Source organism: Sus scrofa, chromosome 3, assembly GCF_054392235.1.
Source record: "Sus scrofa isolate SSC_HxYL_T2T_F1_AM1 chromosome 3, Sscrofa_HxYL_maternal_Yorkshire_Landrace_v2.0, whole genome shotgun sequence".
Lineage (NCBI taxonomy): Eukaryota > Metazoa > Chordata > Mammalia > Artiodactyla > Suidae > Sus > Sus scrofa.
Genome location: NC_139385.1, coordinates 8,292,170 through 8,309,506, shown reverse-complemented (window position 1 = coordinate 8,309,506; position 17,337 = coordinate 8,292,170). Strand labels below are relative to the sequence as shown.

The window sequence follows — 17,337 nt, the reverse complement described above, 5'->3', positions numbered from 1 at the left end:
TTGGCCCGCCGGGTCCTCGAGCCCGCTTCCTCCCCCTGGAAGCCACTACGGCGGCTCCGAGGAGGGGGAGGGGCAAGGAGGGACGGCCGGTCCCGTCAGTCAGGCAGCGGGAGCCGCCAGGAGCGGATGGCGGCGGTGGTAGCGGCCCCACTCGCCGCTGGGGGTGAGGAGGCGGCGGCCACAACCTCCGTCCCAGGATCTCCGGGTCTGCCCGGGAGCCGCAGTGCAGAGCGGGCTCTAGAGGAGGCCGTGGCCACCGGGACCCTGAACCTGTCTAACCGGCGTTTGAAGCACTTCCCCCGGGGCGCGGCCCGCAGCTACGACCTGTCAGACATCACCCAGGCTGGTGAGTGCACCCGGCCCAGGGCCCCGCGGGGACCCTCGTTTGCATAGCCCCGCCCCTCGTTTTTCCTGGAGCCAGGGAGCCTGGCCGGCTCCCTCACCTGGTGGTCCGAGTTCTGGATTCTGCTGTTTTGCATAAGTCAGCTGCCACCCCTTCCCCATTTTAAGAACTACTAGACAATGAACACTTTTCTCGTTTGCACGGAACGCCCAGGGTCCCCGGCCGAGCGTTGTGAGAGCGCCCCCACCTCCGTTTGTCTTTATTTGCGTATCTGCGCACCTGTAGAATGGTCCCGCCCCTCCCCTAGTTTGGCTTATTTGCGTGACCTCTTCAACCTCAATTCTGATCGTTCCCACGAGCCCCTCTAATGACTCATTTCTCTTTCTGCACTTCGCCTCCAACTCTTTCCCCTGTTCCACCAAGATAGGAGCAGCCCCAGGTTCCCTGCGGCTTCCCATGGATTTGCCCCTGATAGCCCCAAGTTTCTGTTTCCTTTGCTCGGACCCGGCTCTTCACCCAGGCAGCCTGTGGGAGAAAAGCAAATCTCCCACCTCCCGCCAACTCTTTTCTCCCTGAGCTCTTCCCATTATCCCTAATCCCTTTATCTGCAACTCCTCCTCCTTGCGTGTGTGAGATCACTGTGGAGCCTGTGATCTCATAGAGACCCTAGAATTCCCAGTACAGTTTCTGCTTTCCCTAGGGGAGGGGACTTGCAGTTGCTGAAAGGAAGGAAATCTTATCTCCCAGCGGGGAGTGCTGGGAAGCTAGAGACCGTCTAGCTGTCCTTCCCACTCCCCCTACCATAGGCTCTTAACAATCATGCGTCTTCCATCCTGGTGTCTGTTGACGGTAGGGTGTAGGGGACGCCACTGTAACAGGTGAGTCAGGCCTCAGCTGCTCAGGAGGCCACCGCTGACCTTGGGCTGGCAGCTGGGGTGGGTGGGGATTGAGAGAGGGGTGGAGGACTGCATTCCCAAAGCCCCACCCCATCCGAGCCCAGGGTAGGACTTGGGAGCTGGATGAGAGTGTCCCCCGGATGACCCTGCCCTGGGACTGCATTTCTCCCCAGCAGGTGCCTGATCACCTGCAAACACCCTGTAGGCACTGGCACACTCTCCTCTTCCTCGCGAACATTCTGGAGAGAACCAGTTGAAACCACTCGGCTTGTCTCGGGTTGCTAGGTCAACTAACTTGCCCACTCCGCAGCGAGTGAGTTCAGGGAGCGGGTGAGCCCCAGGAGCCATTCCCGACCCTCCCAGTCTCCCCCAGCCGCCTAACCCCCAAGCTCCAGATTGACCTCAGCAGCTGTGGGACACTGGCCGTCTGTTCCCTTGCCCCTCCCCCTTGCTTGTTTTTTGACAAAGACCAAATGTTATTCTTTACTTCCTTAGGGCCCTGTCTGTGTGCGTGGACTCCTGGGGAAAACTACCCAGAACTCCAGGCCCTCCCAGCTCCTGCCCCCTCCGCTCTCCTCCCCCAGCATTCCGGCTCAGGGTGCAGCCGCCCCTCCTGTGAGCCAGCCTGTGCAGGGAGGCGGGAAAATCCCAGCTTCCTGGGAACCCCTCTGTGCCCTGCTCTCCATGCACGAGTCCTCAGGCCTTTCAGGGCCCAGGTTCTAGGCCAGGCGGGCCTTTCTGGTCCCCAGAACTCTCTCCTCTGGCCCCGCTCCCCAGGCAGGGTGCTTGTAGCTTGGGGTGGAAAGGGGAAGTGGCAGAAACCCAGTCCGTGGTGCCCATACCCTACTCCCCACATCCCCTCGCCCTTTATCCCTGACAGACTACAGGCTCCACCGCTCTGCTGCCCGAGTCATTTGGAACCCTCTCTTCCAGCTTTCTCAGCTCTTTCTGAACCAGCGTGTTCCTTGCATGCGTCCTGTGGCGCAGGTCCCCATGTCCCTTGGACTCGTGCCTGGGCCCTGATAGTAGGATGAATCTGAGGTGGGGGAAGGGCTGCCCTCACAAAAGAGAAGTGCAGCTCATTCTCTCACAGACCACATCCTGTGCCTCCTGTGCCCTGCCTCCTCCAGCCCGCTCCCTTCCGCCCTAGCTTTTGCCCACCTTACCCCCTCAGAACTTGCCCTCCACCCCCTTTATCCACAGGCACGTGCAGCGCACACCTCAGTGGATGCGGAGGAAGCGGGCAGGTGGAGGGGGGTGGGAGGACTGCACCTCATCCCTCTGCCCTCCCTCCCGGGAGCTGTCTTTTGTGACAGGACTTCTATCTGCGCACACCAGGCTTGGGAGCAGAGGCGGAGAGAAGGGTTCCTGGGGCATCAGGCTGTCATCCGCCCTGGGAACCACAGAGCCGACCAGAGACAGAACCTGACAGATTGTTTCTGCTTCATTTCCTGTCACAAGACTCATGTCCTTGGGGGATACACCCCAGCTTCCCCTCCCCTCAGCTTTTGCTTGCCGCTCCCTGGGGAGGGCCCTCTAAGAAGCTCACCCAAGTTCTGTTGTCTGGGACTTCCCTCAGCAGGCCCAGGGCCCCTCCCAGGACAGGCTGAGCAGAGGAAACAGAAACCCAGGCCCGTAGAGATCTAAGCAGCGAGGCCTCCAGGCTGGGGGGTCCCCTGCCTGACTCCTTGCACTGGCCTAGCAAGCCCCTGGTTGAGCTAAAACAATGGTAATGGACTCTACCTTCTTGCCACCCTCCCTATTCCTCGATCATGCCAGAGGCAGAGAAGCTGGTCTGAAGTCTGGGTCAGTGAGAGAGGAAGTAGAGGAGGGCTCTTGGGACCAGAAGAGGGTAGGAAGGAGGCCAGCCCTGGAGAAGGTGTGCCTGGGACTCCAGCTCCCACCTCCAGCTTGGGCCGTTTGCCTTTCCCTCCTGGTCTCTGGGAATCTCACAGTCCCTTGGGGCTGGCTTGTGATCCCAGGGGCTGCTGGTTGCGGTGTCAGGTCTGGAGCCAGGCTGTAATGACCCTTGGTTTCTCCCCCGGGGTTGAAAATAGGTTGGGGCTGGGAGACAGGGCCCCTGGGAGGGATAAGCTTTCTTCCTCAGGGGTTGTTGGTCGTCTTATCTTGAGCCTCCCAGCCCATCACCTTGCTAGTTTCTTTGGAGCACCAACCTTCACCTATGACCTTGGCCTTCCACATCTCCAGACATCAAAACAGGAACCACAAGAGTTAGAGACTTTAGCCACTCTTGCAGAATTGCCCTGCACTCGTGTGTTTTGAAGATCGTGTTCGTGGCTCGCCCTGTCCACCTCCCCCCCGCCCGCCCAAGTCTGGGCTTCTCCAGCCTAGTGACCCCAAGGCCTTCGCCTTCCCTTTGCCCTTCTGGTCACATTTGGAATGTGTTCCAGTTTACAGAAGGCTTTCCTCTCGCTCGAGGTCTGATTCCTAAGGTCTGCTGGGAAAGAAGAGGTCTGGGCAACCGGCTCTGGGGAGGCTCAGGGTCCTTCTGCCCAGGGCTAGGCCTTTGCAGACTCTCCCCTGACACTTGCTTCCCCTAGACCTGTCCCGGAACCGGTTCCCCGAGGTGCCAGAGGCAGCGTGCCAGCTGGTGTCCCTGGAGGGCCTGAGCCTGTACCACAATTGCCTGAGATGCCTGAACCCAGCCTTGGGGAATCTCACAGCTCTCACCTACCTCAACCTCAGGTAGGGAGGCAGGGCCACTGGAGGGTAGGGGGTTGTCCTTCTAGGCCCCAAGTACCGGTGCATGGCGCCCAGAGTGACTCTCCCTGCGACCCTGAGAGGAGAGTGTCGCTGGGACGCCATGCCTGGGGCGTGAGCCCACTGCCTTTCTCCCTCCCACAGCCGAAACCAGCTGTCATCGCTGCCACCCTATATCTGCCAGCTGCCCCTGCGAGTGCTCATTGTCAGCAACAACAAACTGGGAGCCCTGCCTCCCGACATCAGCGCCCTGGGAAGCCTGCGACAGCTTGTGAGGATGGGGGCAGGGCGAGAGGAGGGACTGTCGAGCCAGGCACTAGGGACCTTTCCGGGGGCGTCAGGGGAAGGCAGCCTGCTCCCTGGGGGAAGGCCGAGACTGAAGGAGGTGGCCAGGGTCGGGGGCAGTTTCTGATGCTCCTGGTCTTGTGGCTCCTGCCCTCCTTTCCTCATTCTAGGATGTGAGCAGCAATGAGTTGCAGTCTCTGCCCTCAGAGCTGTGCAGTCTCCCTTCCCTGCGGGATCTCAATGTTCGCAGGAACCAGCTGAGCACCCTGCCGGATGGTGAGGAAAATGAGGGGGTGAGGGTGTGTGTGTGTGTGTCTACTTTGGAGGAGTTACAGACAAGAAATCTTCAAGGAAAAGCAATGCCTTAGTTGCCTGGGGGATGCATTGTATGAAACACACTGTAGATTGTTTTACTTGCTCTTGACCAGCACCCCCTAAGGCGGCCAAGGTGTGGGTTACTAGCTGAACCTGACAAATGGAGGAAAAGGTACAGGGAGGAGGGTAGGTGAGTGCTGTGTAGAATTTCAGAAGGGGCCTTCAGGTCACATAGCCATGTCATCACTCACCCCAGCAAGGCTCTCAAAACCCAAGTCAGGTGAGGTCTTGTGCCGCCTCCCCAGAGATTCTGAATCTGTGTGGCCAGGCCGTGTGCTGGAGCCCAAACAGCTTTTTAATGAGCTAATTGTGATGCCCTCTGACATTTGATAGCCTGTGCTCCAAAGCAGGCACACCTTCCTTTATTCAGCCAGCATGGTTGTGTGCGTGTGTTTCCTGTGTTTTAGGTGGGGACCAGGTAGATGTGAGTGATGTCACTCAGATCTGGGCCAGCTCTCTCTCTCTCTCTTTTTTTTTTTTTTTTTGGTCTTTTCAGGGCTGAACCTGCAGCATAAGGAGGTTCCCAGGCTATGGGTTGAATTGGTGCTGTAGCTGATGGCCTGTACCACAGCTCACAGCAATGCCAGATCCTTACCCACTGAGTGAGGCCAGGGATCGAACCTGTATCCTCATGGATACTGGTCAGATTCATTTCTGCTGAGCCACGATGGGAACTCCCTGAGCCAGTTCTTAAGATTTAATGGCTTAGGAGTTCCCCCTGTGGCACAGTAGTTTAAAGATCCAGGTTGTCTCTGTGGCAGTGAGGGTTTGATCCCCAGCCCAGCACAGGGGGTTAAGGATCTGGCATTGCCACAGCTGTGGTGCAGGTTGCAGCTGCAGCTCAGATTTGATCCCTGGCTCATCCCTGGTCTGGGAATGTCTTTATGCTGCAGGTGCTGCAAAAATTAATAAAAAGATTTAATGGCTTAATGGGGAGAGACAAGCAGAGGCAGGTGCTAGAACAGGATACTTAAAGAGCCACAGGAGCTAGAGGGAGCCTTGTGGCTCTGCCTGGGGACCCAGAGAAGAGCTCACCCCAGAGGTGCGGAGGAGCTGACCTTTGATGGAATGAGTTCTCCGCCCTTCTGCAACCCGGCAGAAGAGACCCTGTGTGCACAGCATAGAAGTGAGAAAGACAAGCCAGGGCCAGGTGGGAAGGACCAGGGTCACTCTACCCATGGTTTGAAAGAACAAGAGAGGGAGTTCCCATCGTGGCACAGTGGAAATGAATCTGACTAGCATGCATGAGGATGCAGGTTCGATCCCTGGCCTTGCTCAGTGGGTTAAGGATCCATCGTTGCCGTGAGCTGTGGTGTAGGTTGCAGACATGGCTTGGATCTGGCATTGCTGTGGCTGGAGGCTGTAGCTCCAGTTGGACCCCTAACCTGGGAACCTACATGTGCCCTGGGTGTGGCCCTAAACAAAACAAAACAAAAGAACAAGAGAGGGGAGTCAGGTGGTCATCTGTTTTCTCTGCCCCTCCCCCCATACCCGCCCTTTTGCCTTCTAAGTAGGTAGGGGTACAAATAAGCATTTGGTCAGAACTCTCTCTGGGCCATAAAAGAGATCCCAGCAGAATGCCCTGGGAACCCAGAGGAAGGAGCAATGAATTCCAACCTAGTCTCTGGAAAAATTTCATAGATGAGGTGACACTTGAGGTGAACTTTGAAAGACGCATGGACAGAAAAGTGGAGATTTCCTAGCTGGGCAAACAGCATGTGGAACGGTCCAGAAGCCAAGGGGCTGGAGGGTTGTTTGATGTGGTCTGAGGGTAGACAGCAAGGTGGAACTCCTGGGCTGAGCCAGATCATGAGCTCCTTAACCAGAGAGTGCTGCCTGACCGGAGAGCAGTGGTTTTTGTTCTCACCCTGTGTCTCCGGCCACCACTAATCCAGCCGTGCCTTTTTGAGAAGTGGAGAAGGGAAGGGCACCCTTTCCTGCAGGTGGCCAGGGCCTGGCTCATGGAGCGCAGCAGGGTCGCAGCCCCTTCTGCCTGTGCTTTTGTGCAGGGCACAGTCCACTCAGCCGCAGCAGCCCTGGCTGCAAGTTCTGGAAGGCTTTTATTTTTTATTTTTATTTTTTTTTGGTCTTTTTGCTATTTCTTGGGCCGCTCCTGCGGCATATGGAGGTTCCCAGGCTAGGGGTCGAATCGGAGCTGTAGCCACCAGCCTACGCCAGAGCCACAGCAACGCGGGATCCGAGCCGCGTCTGCAACCTACACCACAGCTCACGGCAACGCCGGATCCTTAACCCACTGAGCAAGGGCAGGGACCGAACCCGCAACCTCATGATTCCTAGTCGGATTCATTAACCACTGCGCCACGACGGGAACTCCTCTGGAAGGCTTTTGAGCAAGGCGGTGTCCCAGTTTGGTTTGGGCCTTGTGACAGTCACTTGAGAAGGAGGAAGGCTGCAGTGTGGAATGGAGTGGGCGGTGGGGGGGGCAGCACCTGGGATGGGCAGCAGCTGAACTCGCTTTGAGCGGGAAGAAGAGCAGGGAGGTGGTTCCTGGGACGTGAGGCTTGGCGGCCCCAGGGGAGACCGGCTGGTCAGAGCAGGGGGCAGAGGCAGTGAGCACAAAGCCCACCCCTGGGCATGCTCCTGACTCTCCCCTCACCCACCCCCAGAGCTGGGGGACCTTCCTCTTGTCCGCCTGGATTTCTCCTGTAACCGTGTCTCCCGCATCCCGGTCTCCTTCTGCCGCCTCAGGCACCTGCAGGTCATTCTGCTGGACAGCAACCCCCTGCAAAGCCCACCTGCTCAGGTGAGGGGTGGCCTGGGCTGGGCCATGCGGACAGGGCTGAGAATGGGCAGAAGTTGGGGCGTCGGTCCCTTCGGTAGCCAAGCAGGATCTGGGGAGCACCCTCCTGTCCCCTAACTACCCCTCCATGTGCCTCCACACCTAGGTCTGCCTGAAGGGGAAACTTCACATCTTCAAGTATTTGTCAACGGAGGCTGGGCGGCGCGGGGGGTCTGCACTGGGAGACCTGGCCCCTTCCCGCCCCCCGAGTTTCAGTCCCTGGTAAGTTTCAAGTGGGAAGGAAGGAAGCCCCTGGATACTTAACCCCTTCCTGGCAGGGACCCCATGGAGGGCAGGTTGGGAGGTTGCTGCCCAGCCCACAGTAGGGCTGAGCAGCTCTCGCCGCTGACCCCAGCCCGGCTGAGGACTTGTTTCCGGGACGTCGGTACGACGGTGGGCTGGACTCAGGCTTCCACAGCGTTGACAGTGGCAGCAAGAGGTGGTCTGGAAATGAGGTAAAGGCCTTCTTTCCCTGGACACTGGGCATCTCCACCCTGGGGGGAGCCTCTGAGCTGGGACCCTTTGCCTGCTGCCTCTAAATCTCAGAGTGACAGCTGGTGGCTGGAGCTGTCGTCTTCCTTCCCTCGCCCTTGTATCTCTGGGAAGGGCTGGCTCAGGAGCAGAGCCTGAGGCCCTGAGCACTGGGAGCCCCCAACCCCAGAGAGCCTGTCTCCCTTCTGTGCATCTCTGCATTTACAGTCGACGGATGAGTTTTCTGAGCTGTCGTTCCGGATCTCGGAGCTGGCCCGGGAGCCTCGGGGACCCAGGGAGCGGAGGGAGGATGGCTCTGGTGAGTTGTGGGGTTAGGCTGGGGGCTCGGGGGAATGGATGAGGGCCTAAAGGCCCCCATCTGCTGGCTGACCTGCCCTCTCTCCAGCCGACGGAGACCCTGAGCAGATTGACTTCATCGACAGCCACGTCCCTGGGGAGGAGGAAGATCGAGGTGCTGGCGAGGTGAGGGCTGCCTGCTTTCACGTGTGTGTCCGCCACCAGCGGGCTGCAGGGAGGGCGCTAGAGCAGGCTCGAGGGACCCCCTCAGCCCCTCTGCTGTTCTTCCTTCAGGAGCAGCGGCCACCAGAATCGAGCCCCGTGGCAGGGGACAGGGAGAGGGCGCCAAGCAGCAGGTACCCAGAGCTGCCTGAGCCGGCACCTCCTCCCTTTACCCCATCACCCGCACCTCTGCCCTCCCTGGACCCAGCTCTACCTCTCCTCTGCCTTTGCCCCTCAGGCGGGAGGAGCCTGCAGGGGAGGAGCGCCGGCGCCCAGACACCTTGCAGTTGTGGCAGGAGCGTGAGCGGCGGCAGCAGCAGCAGCAGCAGCAGCAGAGTGGGGTGTGGGGGGCCCCCAGGAAGGACAGGTGCGGGCCTGGGGGTGACTGCCGGGCGGTGGGCTCTGGGAGTAAGCCCTCCTGAGCTTCTCTGCCAGTCAGGGTTGGCGGGGCCCCTGCCTGGCACTACTCACCCCACATGTCCTCCTCCATTTTCCAGTTTTCTGAAGTTGGGAGTCAGGGCTGCTGGTGGGGGTGCTGCTGCCTCATCCGCTCAGGCCACCTACAAGTATGTGTCCTCCTGGACTCCCCCCCTCCCCCCACTCCATCCTGTCCCTTCACACCCCTCCCCTGACTCCCCCCTCTCATTCTCCTTCTGTTTCTCCTCAGCAGCACACCTAAGCCCAGTGCCCCCCAGCAGGGAGCTTCAGGGGGGCAGGGAGCCCCTGCCCCCACTCCGGCTTCCACCTGCCAGGAGCCCCTTCCTGTAGCTGAACCAGGTGGGACAGGGGCTTTGGGAAGAGGGAGACCTGGTGGCCTGAGAGGGAGTAGGACCCTGCGGGGATGTTTCTCTCACCTGCCCCTGCCCCCTGGCTCTGGCCCCCAGCAACCGCCCCGGCTCCCCGGCCGCTCGGCTCCATCCAGAGACCAAACAGCTTCCTCTTCCGTTCTTCTTCTCAGAGTGGCTCAGGTGGGTCTTCCCCCGCCCCAGTACTAACCCAGTGCTAATCCAGTACTAACCCAGTACTAAGCCATGGGCTGGGGTCATCCCCTCTGCTGGCCTGGGAGTTCTCTGCTCAGTTGCCCTTTCTTTTTTTTTTTTGCTTTCTAGGGCCTCACCCGCAGCATATGGAGGTTCCTAGGCTAGGGATCCAATGGGAGCTACAACAGCCGGCCTATACTAGAGCCACAGCAACAGGGGATCTGAGCCACGTCTGCGACCTACACCACAGCTCACAGCAACTCCGGATTCTTAACCCACTGAGCGAGGCCAAAGATCGAACCCACAAACCTCATGGTTCCTAGTCGGATTCGTTTCCACTGCGCCACCATGGGAACTCCTCAGTTGCCTTTTTGTGTTGCAAATCCCATGAGCACAGAGGCAGGAGATGTGGGTGCCAGACACTGCGAACTGGCTACAAGGTGGGTGGAGGCCAGTGGAGACAGCCCCACACCTTCCTCTTTCTCCAGGCCCTTCCTCACCAGACTCTGTCCTGAGACCTCGGCGATCCCCTCAGCTGTTGGACGAAAAGGAGGTGATGGCTCAGCTGCGCCAGGTATGAGAGGCAGGGTCTGCGTGGGGCCTGGGCTTCCCTCGACATCCTCTCCGCCCACCCTGGTACTTCCGCGGAAGATGGAAGGGACGGGAGGGGGTTCCCTGCTGACCCTGACCTCTCTCCCGGCTCCCCCTGCCTCCCAGGTCCTTGAGTCACGGCTGCAGCGGCCCCTGCCCGAGGACCTGGCCGAGGCTCTGGCCAGTGGGGTCATCCTCTGTCAGCTGGCCAACCAGCTGCGGCCGCGGTCTGTGCCCTTCATTCACGTGCCCTCGCCTGCTGTGGTCAGTTGGGGCCCAGGACAGGAAGTAGGGGTTGGGACGGGGGACTCCTGTGGCTTCTCCCTTACTTTTTTTTTCTTCCTTACCCACCCCCAGCCAAAACTCAGTGCCCTCAAGTCTCGGAAGAATGTGGAGAGTTTCTTAGAAGCCTGTCGAAAAATGGGGGTGCCTGAGGTATGGGGGTGTGTTCTCAGGAGCCCAGGGCTGGTCTCTGCTCTAAAGAGTGCCGTGTCCTGGGCTCAGCTGAGCACTCTGCATGGACGGCGGGACTGCATTCCTGGGGGGTGTCTGCTCCCCAGAAGGAAGCACGTCCCCCAGCCCCGAGCCTGCATGTGTCCCCTGCGTGCCCCCCTTCCCTGCACTCTGCATGTTGGCGTGGCTCTGGCCCTGGCACGTGAGGGCAGGGGGTGGGAAGGATCGTCGTGCTGCTGCTGCTGACGTGTGTCCTTTGTCCTTGTCCATCTGTCCTACTCTCCCTTCCCAGGCTGACCTGTGCTCGCCCTCGGACCTCCTCCAGGGCACCGCCCAGGGGCTGTGGACCACCCTGGAGGCCGTGAAGCGGGTGGGGGGCAGGCCTCCCCCACCCCTCTGGCCTCCCTCTGGTCTGGGCGGCTTCATCTTCTTCTACGTCGTCCTCATGCTGCTGCTCTGTGTCGTCTACACTCGGCTCCTGGGTTCTTAGGACCTGAAGTCACCCCTGCCCTTACCCCCTCGCCCTGTTTCTATTTATAAGACTCCCGTGGGAGCCCCATCCCCACCGGTGGTGCCTTCAGCCCCTACCAAAGACACTAGTGAGCCCCCTCCCCTCAGAAACACTGACCTCAGAGGCCCCACTCTGGTGCCCCCAGACCCTGGGCCCGCAGCCTCTGGCCCGCCTCCTGTAGCCCCTCCCCTCTCAGCGCTGACGGTGCCTTCGAGCCTCTCCCTGCCCTGCCCTCTGCTTCCCCAGAGGGTGGATCCTAATCTCCCCCCCCCCGCTAGGGGGGGCTAAATTATCTATATTTTGTAGAGAGAACTCTATATTTGTAGGGGATGAGGGGCCCAGGCTGGGTCCCTGTCTCTTGTATAAATTGTACAGACTGTGGCCACCTGTGTGTGTGTGTGTGTGTGTATGTGTATGTGTGTTTGCGTCTGCTCCCTCTGTGCCTGGGCCCAGCCCTGGCCGTGTCCCTTGGGCTCCATGTGCCAGCCTGCCTACTCCAGCATTTCCCTCTGGAAATGTCAGGTCTCTCCTTCCCTCTGAGCCTTGGCCCCTGTGTCATCTTCCTTCTGTCACCCACTGGCAGCTTCCTTGCATCTCATTTGTCCTCAAGTCATGTCCAGGGTGCCCCTGACCTTTGTCCCCTACATGCTGTCAGCCGCCTTTGCCCAGGCTCCTCCAGGGTGCCTTCCACCCTACAGCCGAGAGGAGGAGGTGACAAGAACTTAACCTGGCCCCTCCCTCCAGGAGTCCCTGTGCCAGCCCCACCACATCCTGGAGGAGGAGGGGGCTCCGGGAAGGGGCCTCCCCTACATCGCTGCTGTCGTCCACGCACTGCTGGAACGGCCTTAGGGGTTGAGGTCGGGGGTGCAGGGCCGCGACCCGGCCAGGACCCCAGGAACAGAAGACAGACACGCCTGGGCTCTGCTCTCTAGCGAGGACTGGTGAGGGCGGCCTCGGCCTGGCCCTGTTCCTCGGGCACTTCGGCCTGAGAGATTGGAAGCCGGCCCAGCAAGGCGCGTGGTCACCTCTGGGTGCGGCCGTGGGTCTGGGATGGCAGGAGGGCCCTGAATATTGTGTCAAGTGCAATAAAGAGAGGCCAGAAGCCATCTAGGTTGCCCCTCGGGGGGGTGTGTGTGTATGTGTGTGTGTCTGCGAACGAAAGCTGGGTCGCCCGCATCTCCACTGGGCGCCACAGGTCCCCCGCCGCCAGGGGGCGCCCACGGGATCCCGGCGGGAGCGCGCGCCACGTGGCCCGGAAACGCGCTGGGCGCCGGCGTCGCGAGGCCCTGAGAGGTGGGCCGACCTGGGCTCGCGGGGACCGGGACGCTTAGGGCTCCGCTGGCCGCTAAGGGAGGTAGAGCCCGAGTGGGTTCCAGGAGCGGCCAGGCGGGCGGAGGGCGCGGAGGTGCTGCCCAGCCCTGCACCCAGACGGGGCATGTTGCCCTGGACCCCCCGGCGGTGGGGCGCGGGCGGGGAGCCGGCGCCCGAGGAACAAGGCCCCTGGATGGGCAGTAACCCCGGCCAGACCTGGGACTCTGGAGAGGAGCCGGAAACACCACCACAGGACAGGTGAGGGGCTTGGCTGGCGGCTCTTGGGGGAAACAGGAGCCCACAATGTGAGAAAATCTCAGTGTCCCTGCTGAAGAATGGGTGTGATCCTTCTCCCCGCCCTGGGCACCCTTGGGCCTGCCTTGGAAATAACTCAGATTTGGAGCAGGGAGGTGACTGGGAGAGGCTGTGACTGGAGCATCTCAGTACCACCCCCTCTCAGCCCTCAGCCCAGGTCCCTAAGGCCTTCCTGGACCTGGAAAGAGCAGCTGCTGCCTTGGAGGCCCCCAGGCTTGGCTGCAGAGCGGTCCTCGGGAACCCCAGGTAGGTTTAAGGTCCTGCCATTTTTTCTCCTAAGACGCTTTTACCGATTCCTGAGCCTGTCTTAATTGCTTCAAGTCCCCTCCCCCCCAGGTCCTCTCTCCCCCGAGATGACCTGGGAGGTGGCCCCATCAAGGATGACCTTGCTAACACCTTGGGACCCCAACTATGAGGCTCAAGCAGAACCACGGCAGGTGTGGGTGAGTTGGGGGTACCTGCGGCTCTGGCCTCGGGTGGGGCAGGGCTGCCTTGGGATGGGGCTGAAGCTGCAGGAACCTCACCTGTCTCTCCAGGGACCCAGCTGTGCATCTGGTGCCTCCTTCTCAGGCCGGACTTTGTGTCATCCGTCATTCTGGCCCCTGTATGAGGCAGTCTCAGGCAGAGGCCTCAGGCCGGGTCTGACAGGACATTGGAGCCGAGAGCAGGTGCCGAGGGATGCAGGTACTGCCCTTGGTCCCCTCAGCTCTGCAGGGAACCGGAGCAGAGCTTGCTGCCCTAGTAGCTTCTTTCTCCTCCCCAGGGCTCCCTGTGATGTCCTGTGAAGATGTCTTTCTTTCAGACCCTCTTCTGCCTTGTGGGCAGCGTGTTCCCCTATACCTGTCCGAGCCCCCTCAGCAGGTGAGCGCTCTTCCTGCCCTGGCCTCACCCCAGCGCTCACCGCAGGGCTTGGGAAGAGACACTTGCCCCTCCTCTCTCCTCAGGTGATGGGCTCTCTGAAGCTGCTGCTCCCACCCCCGATCATGTCCCCCTGGGTGCTCCCCACTCCATCCTCTGGCTGTCCCACCGCCTGGCTCAGTGGGCCCGAGCTGATCGCCCTCACCGGTCTCCTGCAGATGAGCCAGGGGGAGCCGAGGCCCAGCTTCTCCGGGGCTCCCCCGCCCCCTCCCGGCCCCCCAGACCTCGTCTCTGACCACCCGGGTGCCAGTGGTGCCCAAAGCTGTTCTCACTGCACTGACCCATCTCTCCCACGAACCCCAGACACCCATGGTCCATAGCCTCTCTGGGGGCAGAGTGGGCCCCCTACTTCCCCAGGCAGGTTCTGTTGACAATAAAACAGTGTTGGTTTGCAGACAAGTTCCTCGTGGTAGATAGCAGAGTGGGTTGTGGAGGCAGGGATGGGGTCCCCTCCTCCACCACGGTTTTGGCTGCCCTCCCCACCCCCTCCAGGGCGGGGGAATCCATGGACCTAAGATCTTTCCAGCTGACCAAGCAGGGAACCTTTAATGTCGGGGGCGGGGTGGGGAGTCTAGTCTCTTAGACTAATTATATAGGAAGCAAGGACTCCATCAGCTCTGCCAGCTCTGGGAGCAGGGAGGATCGTGAGCACAGAGCTGGCGTTGGGAGAGGGAAACTAGGGAGTAAGGGGGTGCCTCACTTTGGGGAGGCCCTAGTGTAGGACTCCTGGTGCTCTGGGGCCCCAGGAGTTCAGCCCTGAGGCTGGACGTGTGTGTATGTCTCGGGGGTGGTTCTTTGGCTCCAAAGATACACCAGGCCAGCCCTGCGGGCCTGCGGGGGAGGGGCAGGGGCAGGTCCAGGTCCATATCTTCCGCAGCCGAGGCCGGGGCAGGGGCCTGACTTAAGGCTCTGGAGTGATGCTGCGGGGCCTCTGGGGGAAACAGGATCAGGGCTTTGGCTGAGAATGTCCAGAAATCTGTGAGGTTGTGGACGTTTTGGGGGTTTGTTTTCAAGGGGAGGGAGAGTTCTAGAATTTTCTCCCTTAAAAGAATCCAGCTTCTTGGGGAACCTCCTCCCAAAGATTTCCCAGGCGGCACAGCTGAAAGGGGCGGAGTGGGCACCAGGCCCCAAGAAGCAGCTTAGCAAGCCTCTGCGGGTCACACCTCCTAGGGGACATCTCTGCTTTAGAGCCTCTCCGTCTCAGGGAAGGGGTCTGTGGGGTTGAGGGGCGTGGGCAGGAAAGCACTCTTAACTTTGCCCTGTTTTCTCCCGCCGTCTCCGTCTGTCAGTTAAACCAGACGGGGTTGCCAGGGTCTCCTCCCTCGGGCCTCCCCAGAGTTCTGGAACTCTATGCGGGCGTAGCTGTGCGGGCCGTGCCTGGCCCCGGGGGCGTTGCCTCCCGCCTCCAGGGGAGGGACCAGGTCCAGGTCGACGTAGTTGAGGCAGCTGGCGGGGGTTTCGGGTGTGGCTACGTGGTCCGAGTACTCGATGCACACGTACTCCCCGGCCAGCTCTGACGGCGGCTGCAAGCAGGGCTGAGCCCCTGTGGGGCCCCAGCTGTCTCCGACGCGCAGACGAGGGCTTTGGAGCCCCGTTTCAGGCTCCCCGGCCCCAGGCCTGTAGGAACCGGGCAAAGAGCTCAAGAAAAGGGACCGTGGTGCACAGCGGCTCATGGACACGTATTCAGAGTGCCCGCCATCCAGAGGTGGCTGATGGGGAGCGGCTTTGGCCGAGGCAGGGAGGCCCAGGGGCGCCATCACCACGTAGCTGTTGGCTTGCCCGTCTCCCATGGGCACGTAGTCTCTCCTGGCTCCCATGGTTATGTAGCCCCCGCCCCGCCCCAACCCCTCAGGCTGTGAGGCCGCTGCCCCCAGCATCGCCAGCGTCTTAGGGGTTGCTTGCTCGCTCCTCTCACTAGGGCACCCCAGACGGTTCAGGCTGCCTGATTGAGCCGCAGAGGCTGGGGTCTCAGAGGGTCTGGGGGCCCTCGTCGGGGGCTTTCTTGGCAGTGGCTCAGTCCTGCCACTAGCACCAGTGTCCCCGATTCGCTTCATGGCGGCCAGGACAGTCTCGTGAATGCTTTGGGCCATCACAGCATCGGGCGCCTGTAGCCACAGCTCCCCGGGACCTGTGGGTGCTGAGCGCCCGAGCTCCAGGAAGAAGAAAGAGTCTGCGTGACCACAGCGGCGCACGCTGAGCAGGGACAGGCGCAGGGCTGGGGGCGGAGGTGCCTGGGTGGCCCTGGAGCTTCTGCCCCTGGGCTTCCGCAGCAGGCTCAGTACCCCGGAACCCAGGCACAAGCAGTAGCCGCCGCTGCCCAGGCCTCGTGTCTGCCCCAGCCCCTTGGGCCGCAGCGTCACGGGCCAGATGTCCTGAAACGGAGCGAGCATCCAGGCCTCGGGGTCCTCGTGGGAGCTGGGCCCTGGAGAGACAACAGGCGGGTCACAGAGCTTCTGGGCCGGGAGCTTGGAGTCAGTGTGCCCCGGGGACTGACAACGCGTAAACGCTTCATTTTGGATTGGATTTCGGAGACCTGGGGGAGGGACAGCCTACGGATAAGCCAAATCCACGATCACCCCCCCACCCTCCCACCCTGGGCTTGGGCCTCACCGGCGGCGGCGCGCGCCTCAAGCAGGGCGCTGTACCACGCCTGCTGCTCCGCCTCGCTGGCCGCCGCCACGCCCAGGCTGCGGTCGGCGGTGAAGAGGAAGATCAGGTGGCGCTGGCGCGCGTCTACGCGCTTGCTGATGGTGCACGCGCCCGTCAGGCTCACGCTGAGCTTGGGAGCCGCTCGGCCGGCGTGGAACTTCTTCTCGCTCTCGTAACACTCGAGGCGCGGCGGGTCCGCGCGGAGCACGAAGAAGCGGCGGTGCTGGGACTTGTGCTTCCGAAGGTGGCCGCAGAGCCGCACGTCAGCCGGGCAGGCCCAGGGCGACAGCGGACCCAGGGCCACGTCGGCCGACTCAGACTCCGGGGCCGTCGTGGGGCTGCCGCCGCCGCCGCCTCTGGGCTTCATCCTGGGCCAAAGGCGACCAAGTGGCCGGAGCAGGAGCGGAGACGGCTGGGAAGAGGCTCGCCGAGGTGGGGTTCTAGAGGTAGCGGTCCCGGGGGAGGGGGCAGCGTCCTGACAGGCTGCCACTGCCTTAATGCCCGGCGTCTCTCTCCCCCGCTCCCGACTTGAAGTTTGGGGCAGGGGGTCTGCAGTGGCCCCTCGCTGCGCGCAGCGTGTGACCCAGTGACTGCTCGACGGCCTGAGACACCCGAGGCTCCGCCGGGCTCGGAGCCTCAACCCAGTGGCCTCCCGCCGCCTCCTCTCCCCTCCCTCCCAACGCCGACTGCGCCCAAGTCCCCACCCCCGCGAGGTTAACCCTCACGCGCCCCGGAGCTGGACTCCGCGCGGTGGGCGTGGAGTTTGAGTTGCCGAGTGCGGGAGAGGCGGCCTCGGCCTGGGCTGGTGCCGGGGCGGGGAGGTGTTGGGGGCGTCTCTTCTGACCCGACCTGAGCGCGGAGAAAGCTGTGAGGTGAAGAGAGTGTGCGTGGAGCTACGTCCGTGGTGACCGCTGGCGGCCTCGTCCGCAGTCCTGGAGGTAAGGGGGCTGCTAAGCCGGCTGCCTTTACAGCGGGACCCCCTTCCGGCTCTAGGCCGCCAGCACCCGTGTCCCCTGCCTCCCCGGTCCCGCTCAGAATGGTTCTGTTCTCTTCCTTTCCAAGTAATCCTAGGAGCCAGGGCCGCCGAGCACTGGGCTAAGTTGACCTCGGTGGAGCTGGAGGTTCAGGTTCTCTGCAGGGTTGGGGTGACAGGAGGTGTCTTCATGGGGGTACCCTTTGCCCCCTTGCATCCCAAGAAG

The 17,337-nt window shown here is 61.5% G+C and overlaps 3 protein-coding genes and 1 long non-coding RNA gene across 25 annotated transcripts in view; 3 read left to right on the top strand and 1 right to left on the bottom strand.

The window, feature by feature from the left end:
- Window positions 1-97: 97 nt before the first annotated feature.
- Window positions 98-12,051, top strand: LRCH4 (leucine rich repeats and calponin homology domain containing 4). 4 transcript variants are annotated; one of them, XM_085016661.1, is made up of 18 exons: window positions 98-346; window positions 3,801-3,945; window positions 4,105-4,231; window positions 4,416-4,521; window positions 7,248-7,384; window positions 7,527-7,642; window positions 7,776-7,875; window positions 8,120-8,210; window positions 8,298-8,374; window positions 8,483-8,544; window positions 8,649-8,777; window positions 8,908-8,976; window positions 9,081-9,187; window positions 9,295-9,378; window positions 9,879-9,964; window positions 10,108-10,245; window positions 10,339-10,416; window positions 11,690-12,051. In XM_085016661.1, exons 1-18 carry the CDS (start codon window positions 127-129, stop codon window positions 11,792-11,794), a joined length of 1,977 nt encoding a protein of 658 aa, XP_084872787.1. In that variant the 5' UTR covers window positions 98-126; the 3' UTR covers window positions 11,795-12,051. The 4 variants fall into 4 exon arrangements, with proteins under 4 accessions (XP_084872787.1, XP_084872786.1, XP_020941889.2 ...); XM_085016660.1 differs by having other exon boundaries at window positions 9,078-9,187; XM_021086230.2 differs by having other exon boundaries at window positions 9,078-9,187; window positions 10,727-12,051.
- A 143-nt stretch (window positions 12,052-12,194) lies between these two features.
- Window positions 12,195-13,888, top strand: SAP25 (Sin3A associated protein 25). 2 transcript variants are annotated; one of them, XM_003124361.6, is made up of 6 exons: window positions 12,195-12,514; window positions 12,717-12,817; window positions 12,908-13,014; window positions 13,108-13,255; window positions 13,335-13,432; window positions 13,516-13,888. In XM_003124361.6, exons 1-6 carry the CDS (start codon window positions 12,381-12,383, stop codon window positions 13,807-13,809), a joined length of 882 nt encoding a protein of 293 aa, XP_003124409.4. In that variant the 5' UTR covers window positions 12,195-12,380; the 3' UTR covers window positions 13,810-13,888. The 2 variants fall into 2 exon arrangements, with proteins under 2 accessions (XP_003124409.4, XP_084872804.1); XM_085016678.1 differs by having other exon boundaries at window positions 12,893-13,014.
- A 120-nt stretch (window positions 13,889-14,008) lies between these two features.
- On the bottom strand, window positions 14,009-16,759 carry IRS3 (insulin receptor substrate 3). 2 transcript variants are annotated; one of them, XM_013995452.3, is made up of 2 exons: window positions 16,100-16,759; window positions 14,009-16,022 (listed from the first exon to the last, which is right to left on the bottom strand). In XM_013995452.3, the coding sequence occupies exons 1-2, from the start codon at window positions 16,503-16,505 to the stop codon at window positions 14,779-14,781; spliced, it is 1,650 nt and encodes a 549-aa protein (XP_013850906.2). In that variant the 5' UTR covers window positions 16,506-16,759; the 3' UTR covers window positions 14,009-14,778. The 2 variants fall into 2 exon arrangements, with proteins under 2 accessions (XP_013850906.2, XP_013850907.2); XM_013995453.3 differs by having other exon boundaries at window positions 14,009-15,911.
- LOC106509647 (uncharacterized) overlaps window positions 16,181-17,337 on the top strand; it is an 11,464-nt gene continuing 10,307 nt past the window's right edge. For 9 of the 17 annotated variants that reach the window (XR_014840170.1, XR_014840176.1, XR_014840173.1 and 6 more), the window contains exon 1: window positions 16,181-16,570. This is a non-coding gene — a long non-coding RNA (uncharacterized LOC106509647). Of the gene's footprint in view, window positions 17,077-17,337 lie in introns of all 17 variants that reach the window. The other 8 variants (XR_014840167.1, XR_014840169.1, XR_014840164.1 and 5 more) reach the window with 2 other exon arrangements.

Coding starts and splice junctions, on each gene's coding strand:
- SAP25 (XM_085016678.1), top strand. CDS start 12,381: ATGTTGCCCTGGACCCCCCGGCGGTGGGGCGCGGGCGGGGAGCCGGCG. Junction 12,818..12,892: donor GCGGTCCTCGGGAACCCCAG/GTAGGTTTAAGG, acceptor AATTGCTTCAAG/TCCCCTCCCCCCCAGGTCCT. Junction 13,015..13,107: donor CAGAACCACGGCAGGTGTGG/GTGAGTTGGGGG, acceptor CTGTCTCTCCAG/GGACCCAGCTGTGCATCTGG.
- IRS3 (XM_013995452.3), bottom strand. CDS start 16,505: ATGAAGCCCAGAGGCGGCGGCGGCGGCAGCCCCACGACGGCCCCGGAG. Junction 16,023..16,099: donor TGAGGCGCGCGCCGCCGCCG/GTGAGGCCCAAG, acceptor TCCCTCCCCCAG/GTCTCCGAAATCCAATCCAA.
- LRCH4 (XM_021086230.2), top strand. CDS start 127: ATGGCGGCGGTGGTAGCGGCCCCACTCGCCGCTGGGGGTGAGGAGGCG. Junction 347..3,800: donor GTCAGACATCACCCAGGCTG/GTGAGTGCACCC, acceptor TGCTTCCCCTAG/ACCTGTCCCGGAACCGGTTC. Junction 8,977..9,077: donor TCCGCTCAGGCCACCTACAA/GTATGTGTCCTC, acceptor GTTTCTCCTCAG/CAGCACACCTAAGCCCAGTG.